The 13,392-nt window shown below is 40.2% G+C and overlaps 1 protein-coding gene across 1 annotated transcript in view; it reads left to right on the forward strand.

Moving 5' to 3' along the window:
• The window catches only part of LOC129867601 (cadherin-13-like), a 141,620-nt gene that overhangs the window by 33,559 nt on the left and 94,669 nt on the right, over positions 1 to 13,392 (forward strand). The window contains exon 2 of the mRNA XM_055941107.1: positions 1,674 to 1,818. Within this exon, the coding sequence (XP_055797082.1) occupies positions 1,674 to 1,818 (145 nt within the window). The remainder of the gene's footprint in view (positions 1 to 1,673; positions 1,819 to 13,392) is intronic.

Consider the following 13,392-nt stretch of genomic DNA (forward strand, 5'->3'; position numbering starts at 1 on the left):
GGAGAGGTCCAGACGGTGAGGGGTTGACAGACTGGGCCCATACAGCAGTGTAAGGAGATGTTGAATACATAAATAAATGATATGGGCCTGTGGGGGAAGGGTTCTCAACTTTTCTTATAGAATGAGCCAATGAAGCTCTACCCTCAGACTCCTAGCCACTTTTACAGAGAGAGAAGGGGGGGGAGATAGAGAGAGAGACTAAACTAAGAGATATCACAGTGAGAAACCAGGAGCTGTATGGCAGAGGAAGGCAGGGTAAGCACCACAACACTGAGGGCTTATGTACAATCTGTCTCCAGGAGCTCCAGAGCCTGATAGAGGCTGGCAGGCAGACCACGCAGCACAGCAGGCTACCAGGCAGGACAGCAGGCTGGATGGAGGGAGGGAGTGCCTTTCATCACACAGGTACCTGATACAGTGTCAAGAGCTAGGAAGGGAGAGAAGTGGAGATGGATAGAGGGAGAGAAGGGGACATTGTGAAGAGGGAAGATAGGGAGAGATAAATAACTATGGTGAATGAAAGAATCCATAGTTTGATGAGAGCACACTCTAGAGTCATTCTGGGAAGTGAGTGAAGGGTCCCACTCCGCAAAAACTGGTTGAATCAACATTGTTTCAACTTCATTTCAACCCCCCAAAATTATTTTTATGACGTTGAAGAGTCATTGGATTTGCAAAAAGTCATCACCAAAGGGCATTTTGTATTTTTTTCACCTAACTTTTAACCTAAATCCAATGACATGGGGAAATGTTTTGTTGATTTCACATTAAATTCACAACAGACAACTCAACTAAATGTAAATCAAAACTAGATGTTGAACTGACGTTTGCGCCCAGTGGGGTGAGTGAGTTTGAGATGCTTCCTGTGGTTTGGAGCTTACTAGGACCTCTTCATATCTGAGAGCAGGCCTAATGTGTCCTCTCATTGTGTCTTCTCATTGGTAACATGGCAGAGCAGCACAGGTCTCTAACACAAGATCCATCCACTTCATTCAGGAACAGGAACAGCCACTCATCTCTCCTGCTGGTTGAGAGTAATTGCGGACCATGGGCAACAAAACACAACGTAATTACCCCCCCCTGCACAGAGCCTAGGTCTGATGTTTCAAAGTCTTTCTCTAAGTGACATTTTCACTTCAGCGGGAGATAAATGCTTGCGACATCATTTGGGTGAAAATTACAGTCGTTAACTTTCATCACTGTCCATCTATTCATTACATTATATGTTCTGCTGCTGTAGTGTTGTGAAGGAGAGAGAGAGAGAAAACAGAGGTAAATCGAATAGCACTAGATTGGCACCACTTACTGTTTTTTTTACATAGAGTTTACAGTGCTTTAAGTGGAATATCATTGGAAACAATGTAGTCACTGCTTTATGTGTTACGTACCTATGTGCCAAGTGTGTGTGTTTGAGTCCGAGAATAAATACATAAACTACTCTTGTTCATACAAAATACACTCTTTTTTTTACACATTTTCAACCACTTGATTGACCTCTTCTTCTCATACATTAATCTTTCAGGTGTTTAACACGCAATCAGGTACTCTATACTTTCACAAGTCTATCTACCCCAGTGTTCATCCCGCATAAACCCTGCAATGCCAACTGGATGAGTGAAATACTCTTGTGACCTTTGAACTCCTGTCCTGACCCTTGTGTATCCTGACTTTAGCTGGAGGTGTCTGTGACAGACCTGAATGGGAAGCTGGTGGAGGGTCCTGTAACCCTGCTTGTGGATGTCAATGACCAGAATGACAACAGGCCCATCTTCAAGGAGACCCGCTACGCTGGGGAGGTGCTGGAGGGTTCACCTACAGGTAGGAGACGCTGCTCTCTCTGCTTTTCTATGGCTATGTTGGGTAATATTAATTAGTGCACACTGCTGCCAACATTTTGCAATGGAAAAAGAAAACAAGTGTTTCTTATTGGACAAGTTATTGGAGACTCTCCCCATTTCGGGACGTTTGGTTCCTACTGAAGACGACCCTGGGTCAAGGGAAAGCTAGTATGCAGATGGTGATTGAGTGTCATTATCAACTGTCTGCTACCGCCAGCATTAACCATTCTTTGACTAGACTTCATAGTGTTGCATTAATGGTGGTCTCTGTGAAAGCAGCTGAGGGGATAAAAGAGAGACAGGAACATTTTGGAGTAATTACTTTGTCATATTGATTATTTGTGCTCAGTACTTGAGAACATAATTGTTCTCAAGTGCTTCTTCAATTTTGAAAGACATACACTAAGACACATTTTGAAAAAAAAACATGAATGTGTCAGAATAATGCACGTGTTTCGTACACACTTTGGCAAACAATGTGACCATAAAAAGGTGAACATCATCAGTTGAGCTTTTCATTCCTTTCCTCCTTTTACGAGGTTATTGTTGTCTTTTTGTTGTTCAATGAATAACACAGGAAGCAGACCATTTGGAAAGTGGATGAAATCTCCTCTCTCTTCTTTCCACTTCTATGAGCTGCAGAAATTAGAAAGTCAGTGAGAGAGAGCAGAGCCCTTAGAGGTCTGAACATTCCACCATATGAACATTCCACCATATCACATTTCCTCTGTGGTCTCCAGCTGGCCCTGTCTGGGGCTCTGCTGCTCTGCTATCCCCGGCTTCGGCCCCTCTCTCTCGTTTGTTACTCGCCCTCTCAGGGCTGGTTACTGTAGCAATCTCAAACACTGTGGTTTAGACCAGTCACAGAGCACCTCACCCTGCCTTACCACACACTGTTCTCTCACTCAGCTGTCACTATGTGTGTGTGTGTGTGTGTGTGTGTGTGTGTGTGTGTGTGTGTGTGTGTGTGTGTGTGTGTGTGTGTGTGTGTGTGTGTGTGTGTGTGTGTGTGTGTGTGTGTGTGTGTGTGTGTGTGTGTGTGTGTGTGTGTGTGTGCACACATATATGTAAATATATGTATGTCTGTGTGTATTAGTGTGTATGTGTGCACACGTGTGAATTAGAGTGTGTGTTTGTGAGAGACAGAGAAAAAGACAGAGAGAGAGAGAGTGAGTTTGCACGACACAAAAGGGTAACTCACCAGAACTTCCAGGATTACGACTTCCCTGGAGCGGATCCTTTGTTTGCTCTTCCCAGAGCAATTGAACTTATTCCATAGGCTGACCCAAAACAACACAGGCGAAGGAGAGGTACTCGAGGCAGTCTTCTGGTCCGACTTAGGAAGCGTGCACACCACCCACCACTCCCGAGTATTTTACTCACTAATGTCCAATCTCTGGATAATAAAATTGATGAGCTCAAGGTGAGAGTTGCTTTTCAGAGAGACACCAGAGATTGTAACATAGTCTCCTTCACAAAAACATGGCACTCTCTGTTTGACTCTTTAAAGCCAGTTGGGTTCTCAGTACATCGCTCCGACAGGAACAAACATCTCTCCGGGAAGCAGAAGGGTGGAGGTATTTGTTTTATGATTAACGACTTATGGTGTAACTGTGATAACATACAGGAACTCAAGTCCTTCTGTTCACCCGACCTAGAATATCTCACAATCAAATGCCGTCCATACTATCTCCCGAGATAATTTTCGTCAATAATAACAACAGAGGTCTATATCCCCCCCAAGCGGACACCACGGCGGCCCTCAAAGAACTTCACTGGACTTTATGCAAATTGAAAACAACATATCCTGAGGCTGCATTTACTGTAGCTGGGGATTTTAACAAAGCGAATTTAAAGAAAAGGCTCCTGAAATTCTATCAACATATTGATTGTTGTACTCGCGCTGCTAAAACGCTCGACCATTGCTATACCACCTTCCAGAATGCATATAAGGCCCTCCTACGCCCTCCATTCGTAAAATCGGACCACGATTCCATCTTGCTCCTCCCCTTCTATAGGCAGAAACTCAAACAGGAAGCACCCGTGGTAAGGACTATTCAACGCTGGTCTGACCAATCGGAATCCACGATTCAAGATTGTTTTCATCACGCGGACTGGGATATGTTCAGAGTAGCTTCAGAAAATAATATTGACACATACTGTATACTGATACGGTGAATGAGTTAATCAGGAAGTTCATAGGAGATGTTGTACCCACTGCGACTATTAACCTTTCTAGGACACACGTTCCGCTAGCGGAACCCCCCCCCAACATTCCGCTGAAAAGGCAGCGCGGGAAATTAAAAAATATTTTTTTGAAATATTTAACTTTCAGACATTAACAAGTCCAATACAGCAAATGAAAGATAAACATCTTGTTAATCTACCCATCGTGTCCGATTTTTACAATGTTTTATAGCGAAAACACAACATATATTTATGTTAGATCACCACCAAATCCAAAAAACACACAGCCATTCTTCCTAGCCAAAGAGTCACAAAAAGCAGAAATAGAGATAAAATGAATCACTAACCTTTGATAATCTTCATCAGATGACACTCATAGGACTTCATGTTACACGATACATGCATGTTTTGTTTGATAAAGTTCATATTTATAACAAAAAATCTGAGTTTACATTGGCACGTTAGATTCACTAGTTCCAAAAACATCCAGTGATAGTGCATAGCCACATCGTTTCAACAGAAATACTCATCATAAATGTAGATGATAATACAAGTTATACACATGGAATTATAGATATACCTCTCCTTAATGCAACCGCTGTGTCAGATTTCAAAAAAACTTTACGGAAAAAGCAAATCATGCAATAATCTGAGACGGAGCTCAGAACAATAGCCAAATTAGCTGCCATGTTGGACTCAACAGAAACCAGAAAATACATGATAAATGTTTCCTTACCTTTGATGAACTTCATCAGAATGCAGTCCTAGGAATCCACAGATTCTCAATTGGATTGAGATCTGGACTTTGACTAGGCCCTTCCAAGACATTTAAATGTTTCCTCTTAATAACCTGTTGGGGATGGGGGCGCTGTTTAGACTATTTATGCTAATTTGGCTAATTTTTTAAACGGCTTCCCACAAAATCCTTGATCGTACAATATGCATATTATTATTATTATTGGATAGAAAACAGTCTATAGTTTCTATAGGAGTTGAAATTTTGTCTCTAAGTGGAACAGAGCCCATTCTACAGCAATTTCCCTGACATGGAGTCAGATTTGAGAAATGTTGGCCACTCTTCTGACGTCAGTTAAAAGGGCACTGTCGTTGCTATGACTATACGGACACTTCTTACGTCTTCCCCTGGATGCCTTTACGTGATGACGATTCCAACGGGGTCGATTGCGCGTTCACAGGCCCTACAAATGAAAAAACCCTGAAGCTAGTCATTCTTTGGGAGCTGCGTCATGAGCCTAGAGGACACCGGCGCGCACCTGTTCCAAGCGTTAGTTTAGCCTGTTATATTTCTCCGGTCATCTTTTCACTCGTTATAGGAGTTAAAAACATCATAAGGTAGTTAATTTAAAGCGTTTTATAGCAATTTATATCCGTTTAGTGCGATTTTGGGACATTTATTTTTGCAACGATGTGAAAAGTTGGGCACGCTTTTCAGTTCATCCCGAACGCAGTTGACATTTCCACATGGCAAGAGGACAGCTTTCCACCAAAAGACGATTTCTCCCAAGAAAGGATCCTTTGCCCAAGATACTGATGGAAGAACAGCTCAAGGTAGGACATTTTTATTATGATAAATCGTGTTTCTGTCGAAACATTTTAGTGGCTTAGGACGCCATGTTTTTTGACGTAGCTTCGCTTGGCGCAAACTGTATTGAAAAGTAAGGATAAATTAAAAAATGTAATAACGCAATTGTATTAAGAATTAAATTGTCTATCAATCCCTGTCCACCCTATATTTTTTAGTCACGTTTATGAGTATTTATGTATAAGAGTAGATCACTGTCTAAGTGGCGCAAGGACTTTTTCTTTACCAGCTTGTCTACATTTCACATTGTCTAACCATGATTTTGGTGGCTAAATATAAACATTTTCGATCAAACTGTATATGCATGTTGTAATGTGATGTTACAGGAGTGTCATCGGAAGAATTCTGAGAAGGTTAGTGAAAAAATTAATATCTTTTGGCGATGTTGACTTTTATCGCTCACTTTGGCTAGAATCAATGCTGGGCTGCTAATTGCTATGTGCTAAGCTAATATAACGATTTATTGTGTTTTCGCTGTAAGACACTTAGAAAATCTGAAATATTGTCTGTATTCACAGGATCTGTGTCTTTCGATTCGTGTATGCTGTGTATTTTTACGAAATGTTTGATGATTAGTAGTTAGGTAAACACGTTGCTCATTGTAATTATTCTAGTCCATTTGTGATGGTGGGTGCAATTGTAAACTATGCCATCTACCTGAAATATGCACTTTTTTCTAAAAAAAACTATCCCATACCATAAATATGTTATCAGACTGTCATCTAATGAGTTTTTTTGTTGGTTAGGGGCTATAAATATCTTAGTTTAGCCGAATTGGTGATGGCTACTGGTGTTGGTGGACAAATAAAAGATGGTGGATTATGCTAATGTGTTTTTAGGTAATAGATGTACATCTTTACATATTGTGTCTTCCCTGTAAAACATTTTAAAAATCGGAAATGTTGACTGGATTCACAAGATCTGTGTCTTTCATTAGCTGTATTGGACTTTAATGTGTGAAAGTTAAATATTTTAAAAAAATATTTTTTTTGAATTTCGCGGCACTGGTTTTTCAGTGGGGGGGGGGGGGGTGTGCCGCTAGCGCCACGCTGATCCTAGACAGGTTAAACTACTCGGGTGTTGTTTTAGCAATATGCTTAGGGTCATTTTCCTGCTGGAAGGTGAACCTCCATCCCAGTCTCAAATCTTTGGAAGACTGAAACAGGTTTCCCTCAAGACTTTCTCTGTATTTAGCGTCATCCATCATTCCTTCAACTCGGACCAATTTCCCAGTCTCTGCTGATGAAAAACATCCCCACAGCATGAAGCTGCCATTACCATGCTTTACTGTGGAGATGATGTTCTCGGGGTGATGAGAAGTGTTGCGCCAGACATAGTGTTTTACTTGATGGCCAAAAAGCTACATTTTAGTCTCATCTGACCAGAGAACTTTCTTCCACATGCCTTTTGGCGAACACCAAACGTGTTTGCTTATTTTTTTCCTTAACCTCTCTGGTACAAGTGGGACAGTAGCGTCCCACCTAACCAACAGCCAGTGAAATTGCAGGGCGCCAAATTCAAAACAACAGATATCTCAGAATTAAAATTCCTCAAACATACAAGTATTATACACCATTTTAAAGATAAACTTCTCGCTAATCCAGCCACAGTGTCTGATTTCAAAAAGGCTTTATGCCGAAAGCACACCTTGCGATTATGTTAGGTCAGCACCTAGTCACAGAAAACCATACAGCCATTTTCCAGCCAAGGAGAGGGCTCACAAAAGTCAGAAATAACGATTAAATTAATCACTAACCTTTGATGATCTTCATCAGATGGCACTCATAGGACTTCATGTTACACAATATATGTATGTTTTGTTCGATAAAGTTCATATTGATATCTCAAAATCTCAGTTTACATTGGCGCGTTATGTTCAGAAATGCATTGTCTCAAACAAACATCCGGTGAAAGTGCAGAGAGCCACATAAAATAACAGAAATACTCATCATAATCATTGATTAAAGATACAAGTGTTAAACATACGAATAAAGATAAACTACTCCTTAAAAATGTATTATGGCTGCAATCCCGGTAACGGGATGATATGACAACAGCCATTGAAAGTGCAGGAGGCCCAAATCAAAACAACAGAAATCTCATAATTAAAATTCCTCAGACATACATGTTTCTTATACCATTTTAAAGGTAATCTTGTTGTTAATCCCACCAAAGTGTCCGATTTCAAATATGCTTTTCAGCGAAAGCACTACAAACGATTTTGTTAGGTCACACCAAACCACAATAAGCACAGCCATTTTTCCAGCGAAAGATAGCAGTCACAAAAAGCAGAAATATAGCTAAAATTAATCACTAACCTTTGATGATCTTCATCAAATGACACTCATAGGACTTCATGTTACACAATACATGCATGTTTTGTTTGATAAAGTTCATATTTATATAAAAAAATCTGAGTTTACATTGGCGCGTTACATTCACTAGTTCCAAAAACATCCAGTGATAGTGCATAGCCACATCGTTTCAACAGAAATACTCATTATAAATGTCGATGATAATCCAAGTTATACACATGGAATTATAGATATACCTCTCCTTAATGCAACCGCCGTGTTAGATTTTTAAAAATAACTTTACCATAACAAACAGCTTACGTTATAGCGAGACAGCGCCCGCCAAAATGGCGGATAATAGGACTCAACATTTTACACAGAAATACGAAATAACATCATAAATTGTTCTTACTTTTGCTGAGCTTCCATCAGAATCTTGTACAAGGAGTCCTTGGTCAAGCATAAATCGTTGTTTGGTTTTAGAATGTCCTTCTCTCCTGTCGAATTCGCTCCACAAGGCTAGCCAATGTTGATGACGTTCCCAATTTCTCTCGACGCAGAGAACGGAAAACTCCAAAAGTCCCAATAAACGTTGAATAAACTGATGAAACCCTGATTAGGCTAATCTTCATAGTTACTACCATATTGTAGTAGTACTGTGGGAGAAGTACATTAGTAAATTTCCTACTTTATGATAATTTTCTAATATGTATCAAATAAAAACAGAGCCGGAGATATTAGCCGTGTATACCGAGCGCTTATCATAAGACAATATGGAGGTGCTTCCCGCACCTAGGTAGAGAAAGAACATTTTGGACACGTCATTCCAAGAGCTCTTGTTCGACCCCAGATCAAGCTAGACACCCCATTCCACCTTACACTGCCTGTTGACATCTAGTGGAAGGCGTATGCAGTGCATGCATATCCATAAATATAAGGCAATTCAATAGGCAGGCCTTGAAACAGAGCCTCGTTTTCAGATTTTTCACTTCCTGTCTGGAAGTTTGCTGCCAAATGAGTTCTGTTTTACTCACAGATATAATTCAAACAGTTTTAGAAACTTGAGAGTGTGTTCTATCCAATAGTAATAATAATATGCATATTGTACGATCTAGAATAGAGTACGAGGCAGTTTAATTTGGGCACGATTTTTTCCAAAGTGGAAACAGCGCCCCCATATTGACAAGAATTTAATGCAACCGCTGTGTCAGATTTAAAAAAAACTTTACGGAGAAAGCAAACCATGCAATAATCTGAGACAGAGCTCAGAACAAGAGTCAAATTAGCCGCCATGTTGGAGTCAACAGAAACCAGAAATTACATGATAAATATTCCCTTACCTTTGATGATCTTCATCAGAATGCACTCCCAGGAATCCCAGGTCCACAATAAATGCTTGATTTATTCGATAATTTCCGTTATTTATGTCCAATTAGCTACTTTGGTTAGCAGGTTTGGTAAACAATTCCAAAGTCACAAAGCGCGTTCACTAAAACGTAACGAAATGTGTAAAAGTTCCGTAACAGTCAGTAGAAACATGTCAAACGATGTATTGAATCAATCTTTACAATGTTGTTAACATACATCTTGAATAACGTTCCAACCGGAGAATTACATTGACTTCAGATGAGTGATGGAACAGAGCTGCCTCTCACGTGAACGCCCGTGGTCAAAGCATGGTCACCTCATGGCAGTGGTGAATCATTCCTGTCTCCTTCGGCCCCCCTGCACAATAGAGTCATCAGACAAAGTTCTATTGACTGTTGACATCTAGTGGAAGCCGTAGGAAGTAAAAACTCACCCATATCTCGCTGTAATTTCAATGGGAGCTTGGTTGAAAATCTACCAGCCTCATAAAAAATTCTAACAGGAAGTGGAACTTGTCAGGTTTTTGCCTGCCATATGAGTTCTGTTATACTCACAGACATAATTCAAACAGTTTTAGAAACTTCAGAGTGTTTTCTATCCAATACTAATAATATGCATATATTAGCAACTATGACTGAGGAGCAGGCCGTTTATTCTGGGCACCTCTGTGTACCTTTCATCCAAGCTACTCAATACTGCCCCTGCAGCCATAAGAAGTTAATGCAACCGCTCTGTCAGATTTCAAAAAGGCTTTACGGCGAAAGCACACTTTGCGATTATGCTAGGTCAACGCCTAGCTACAGAAACCCATACAGCCATTTTCCAGCCAAGAAGAGGGCTCACAAAAGTCAGAAATAGCATTAAAATTAATCACCTACCTTTGAGGATCTTCATCTGGTGGCACTCCCAGGTCTCCATGTTAGACAAATGTTTGTTTTGTTCGATAATGTCGCTCTTTATGACCAAAAACCTCCTTTTTGTTTGTGCATTTTGTCCAGTAATCTGAATCTACAAGGCGCATCTACAATCCAATAAGACCAGTCGAAAAGTTTTTAAAAAGTACAATAAAAGTTAGTAGAAACACGCCAAACGATGTTTAAAATCAATCCTCCAGTTGTTTTTGTCATAAATAATCAATAAAATTTCAACCGGACAAAAGCTTCGTCAATAGGTAAGGAGACACAAGAAATGCGCATTCCTGATCAGGTGCATGGCTGATGTCTGGAAATTTCCACTGGCCTCTCATTGAAAGTGCTGTATCTCCCTCATTTTTCAGAGTAAAATCCTGAAACAATGCCTAAAGACTGGCCACATGTAGAGGAAGCCATAGAGCTCGTAAGTATTTGTATGGTGGATAGGCATTCAATGGAAAAACAGCCTTTCAAAATAATAGTACTTCCTGGTTGGATTTTCCTCGGGTTTTCGCCTGCTGTTACACTCACAGATCTTATTCTAACAGTTTTGGAAGCTTTAGAGTGTTTTCTATCCATATCTACTAATTATATGCATATCCTAACTTGTGGGCCTGAGTAGCAGGCAGTTTAATTTGGGCACGCTTTTCATCCAAAATTCCGAATGTTGCCCCCTACCCTAGTGAAGTTAACCTGTTGGGGATGGGGGCGCTGTTTAGACTATTTATGCTAATGTGGCTAATTTTTTAAACGGCTTCCCACAAAATCCTTGATCGTACAATATGCATATTATTATTATTATTGGATAGAAAACAGTCTATAGTTTCTATAGGAGTTGAAATTTTGTCTCTAAGTGGAACAGAGCCCATTCTACAGCAATTTCCCTGACATGGAGTCAGATTTGAGAAACGTTGGCCACTTTTCTGAAGTCATTTAAACGGGCACTGTCGTTGCTATGACTATACGGACACTTCTTACGTCTTCCCCTGGATGCCTTTACGTGATGACGATTCCAACGGGCTCGATTGCTCGTTCACAGGCCCTACAAATGAAAAAAACCTTTAGCTAGCAAGTCTTTTCTTGCTGCGTAACGCGCGTGGAAGACACCGACCCTCTCCTGTTCCAAGCGTTAGTTTAGCCTGTTATATTTCTCCGGTCATCTTTTCACTCGTTATAGGAGTTACAAACATCACAAAGTAGTTAATTTAAAGCGTTTTATAGCAATTTATATCCGTTTAGTGCGATTTTGGGACATTTATTTTTGCAACGATGTGAAAAGTTGGTCACGCTTTTCAGTTCATCCCGAACGTAGTTGACATTTCCACATGGCAAGAGGACAGCTTTCCACCAAAAGACGATTTCTCCCAAGAAAGGATCCTTTGCCCAAGATACTGATGGAAGAACAGCTCAAGGTAGGACATTTTTATTATGATAAATCGTGTTTCTGTCGAAACATTTTAGTGGCTTAGGACGCCATGTTTTTTGACGTAGCTTCGCTTGGCGCAAACTGTATTGAAAAGTAAGGATAAATTAAAAAATGTAATAACGCAATTGTATTAAGAATTAAATTGTCTATCAATCCCTGTCCACCCTATATTTTTTAGTCACGTTTATGAGTATTTATGTATAAGAGTAGATCACTGTCTAAGTGGCGCAAGGACGTTTTCTTTACCAGCTTGTCTACATTTCACATTGTCTAACCATGATTTTGGTGGCTAAATATAAACATTTTCGATCAAACTGTATATGCATGTTGTAATGTGATGTTACAGGAGTGTCATCGGAAGAATTCTGAGAAGGTTAGTGAAAAAATTAATATCTTTTGGCGATGTTGACTTTTATCGCTCACTTTGGCTAGAATCAATGCTGGGCTGCTAATTGCTATGTGCTAAGCTAATATAACGATTTATTGTGTTTTCGCTGTAAGACACTTAGAAAATCTGAAATATTGTCTGTATTCACAGGATCTGTGTCTTTCGATTCGTGTATGCTGTGTATTTTTACGAAATGTTTGATGATTAGTAGTTAGGTAAACACGTTGCTCATTGTAATTATTCTAGTCCATTTGTGATGGTGGGTGCAATTGTAAACTATGCCATCTACCTGAAATATGCACTTTTTTCTAACAAAACCTATCCCATACCATAAATATGTTATCAGACTGTCATCTAATGAGTTTTTTTGTTGGTTAGAGGCTATAAATATCTTAGTTTAGCCGAATTGGTGATGGCTACTGGTGTTGGTGGACAAATAAAAGATGGTGGAATATGCTAATGTGTTTTTAGGTAATAGATGTACATCTTTACATATTGTGTCTTCCCTGTAAAACATTTTAAAAATCGGAAATGTTGACTGGATTCATAAGATCTGTGTCTTTCATTAGCTGTATTGGACTTTAATGTGTGAAAGTTAAATATTTTAAAAAAATATTTTTTTTGAATTTCGCGGCACTGGTTTTTCAGTGGGGGGGGGGGGGGAGTGCCGCTAGCGGCACGCTGATCCTAGACAGGTTAAGCAATGGCTTTTTTCTGAACACTCATGTAATTCCCAGGTCTGTGGAGTGGTCCTATGGACATATACTCCAATCTCTGCTGTGGAGCTTTGCAGCTCCTTCAGGGTTATCTTTGGCCTCTTTGTTGCCTCTCTGATAAATGCACTCCTTGCCTGGTCTGTGAGTTTTGGAGGGCGGCCCTCTCATGGCAGGTTTTTTTGTGGTGCCATATTGTTTCCATTTTTAATAATGTATTTAATGGTGCTCCATGGGATGTTCAAAGTTTCAGATATTTTTTTATACCCCAACCCTGTACTTCTCCACAACTTTGTCCCTGACCTGTTTGGAGAGCTCTTTGATCTTCATGGTGCCGCTTGTTTAGTGGTGCCCCTTGCTTAGTGGTGTTGCAGACTCTGGGGCCTTTCAGAACAGGTGTATATATACTGAGATCATGTGACACTTAGATTGCACACAGGTGGACCTTATTTAATGAAATATGTGACTTCTGAAGGTTGCACCAGATCTTATTTAGGGGCTTCATAGCAAAGGGTGTGAACTGAATTGGTCCACCCACACAGACAGCGTTGTGAAGAAGGCGCAGCAGCGCCTCTTCAACCTCAGGAGGCTGAAGAAATTCGGCTTGTCACCAAAAGCACTCACAAACTTCTACAGATGCACAATCGAGAGCATCCTGTCGGGC

The sequence above is a fragment of the Salvelinus fontinalis genome, chromosome 12 (assembly GCF_029448725.1).
Source record: "Salvelinus fontinalis isolate EN_2023a chromosome 12, ASM2944872v1, whole genome shotgun sequence".
Lineage (NCBI taxonomy): Eukaryota > Metazoa > Chordata > Actinopteri > Salmoniformes > Salmonidae > Salvelinus > Salvelinus fontinalis.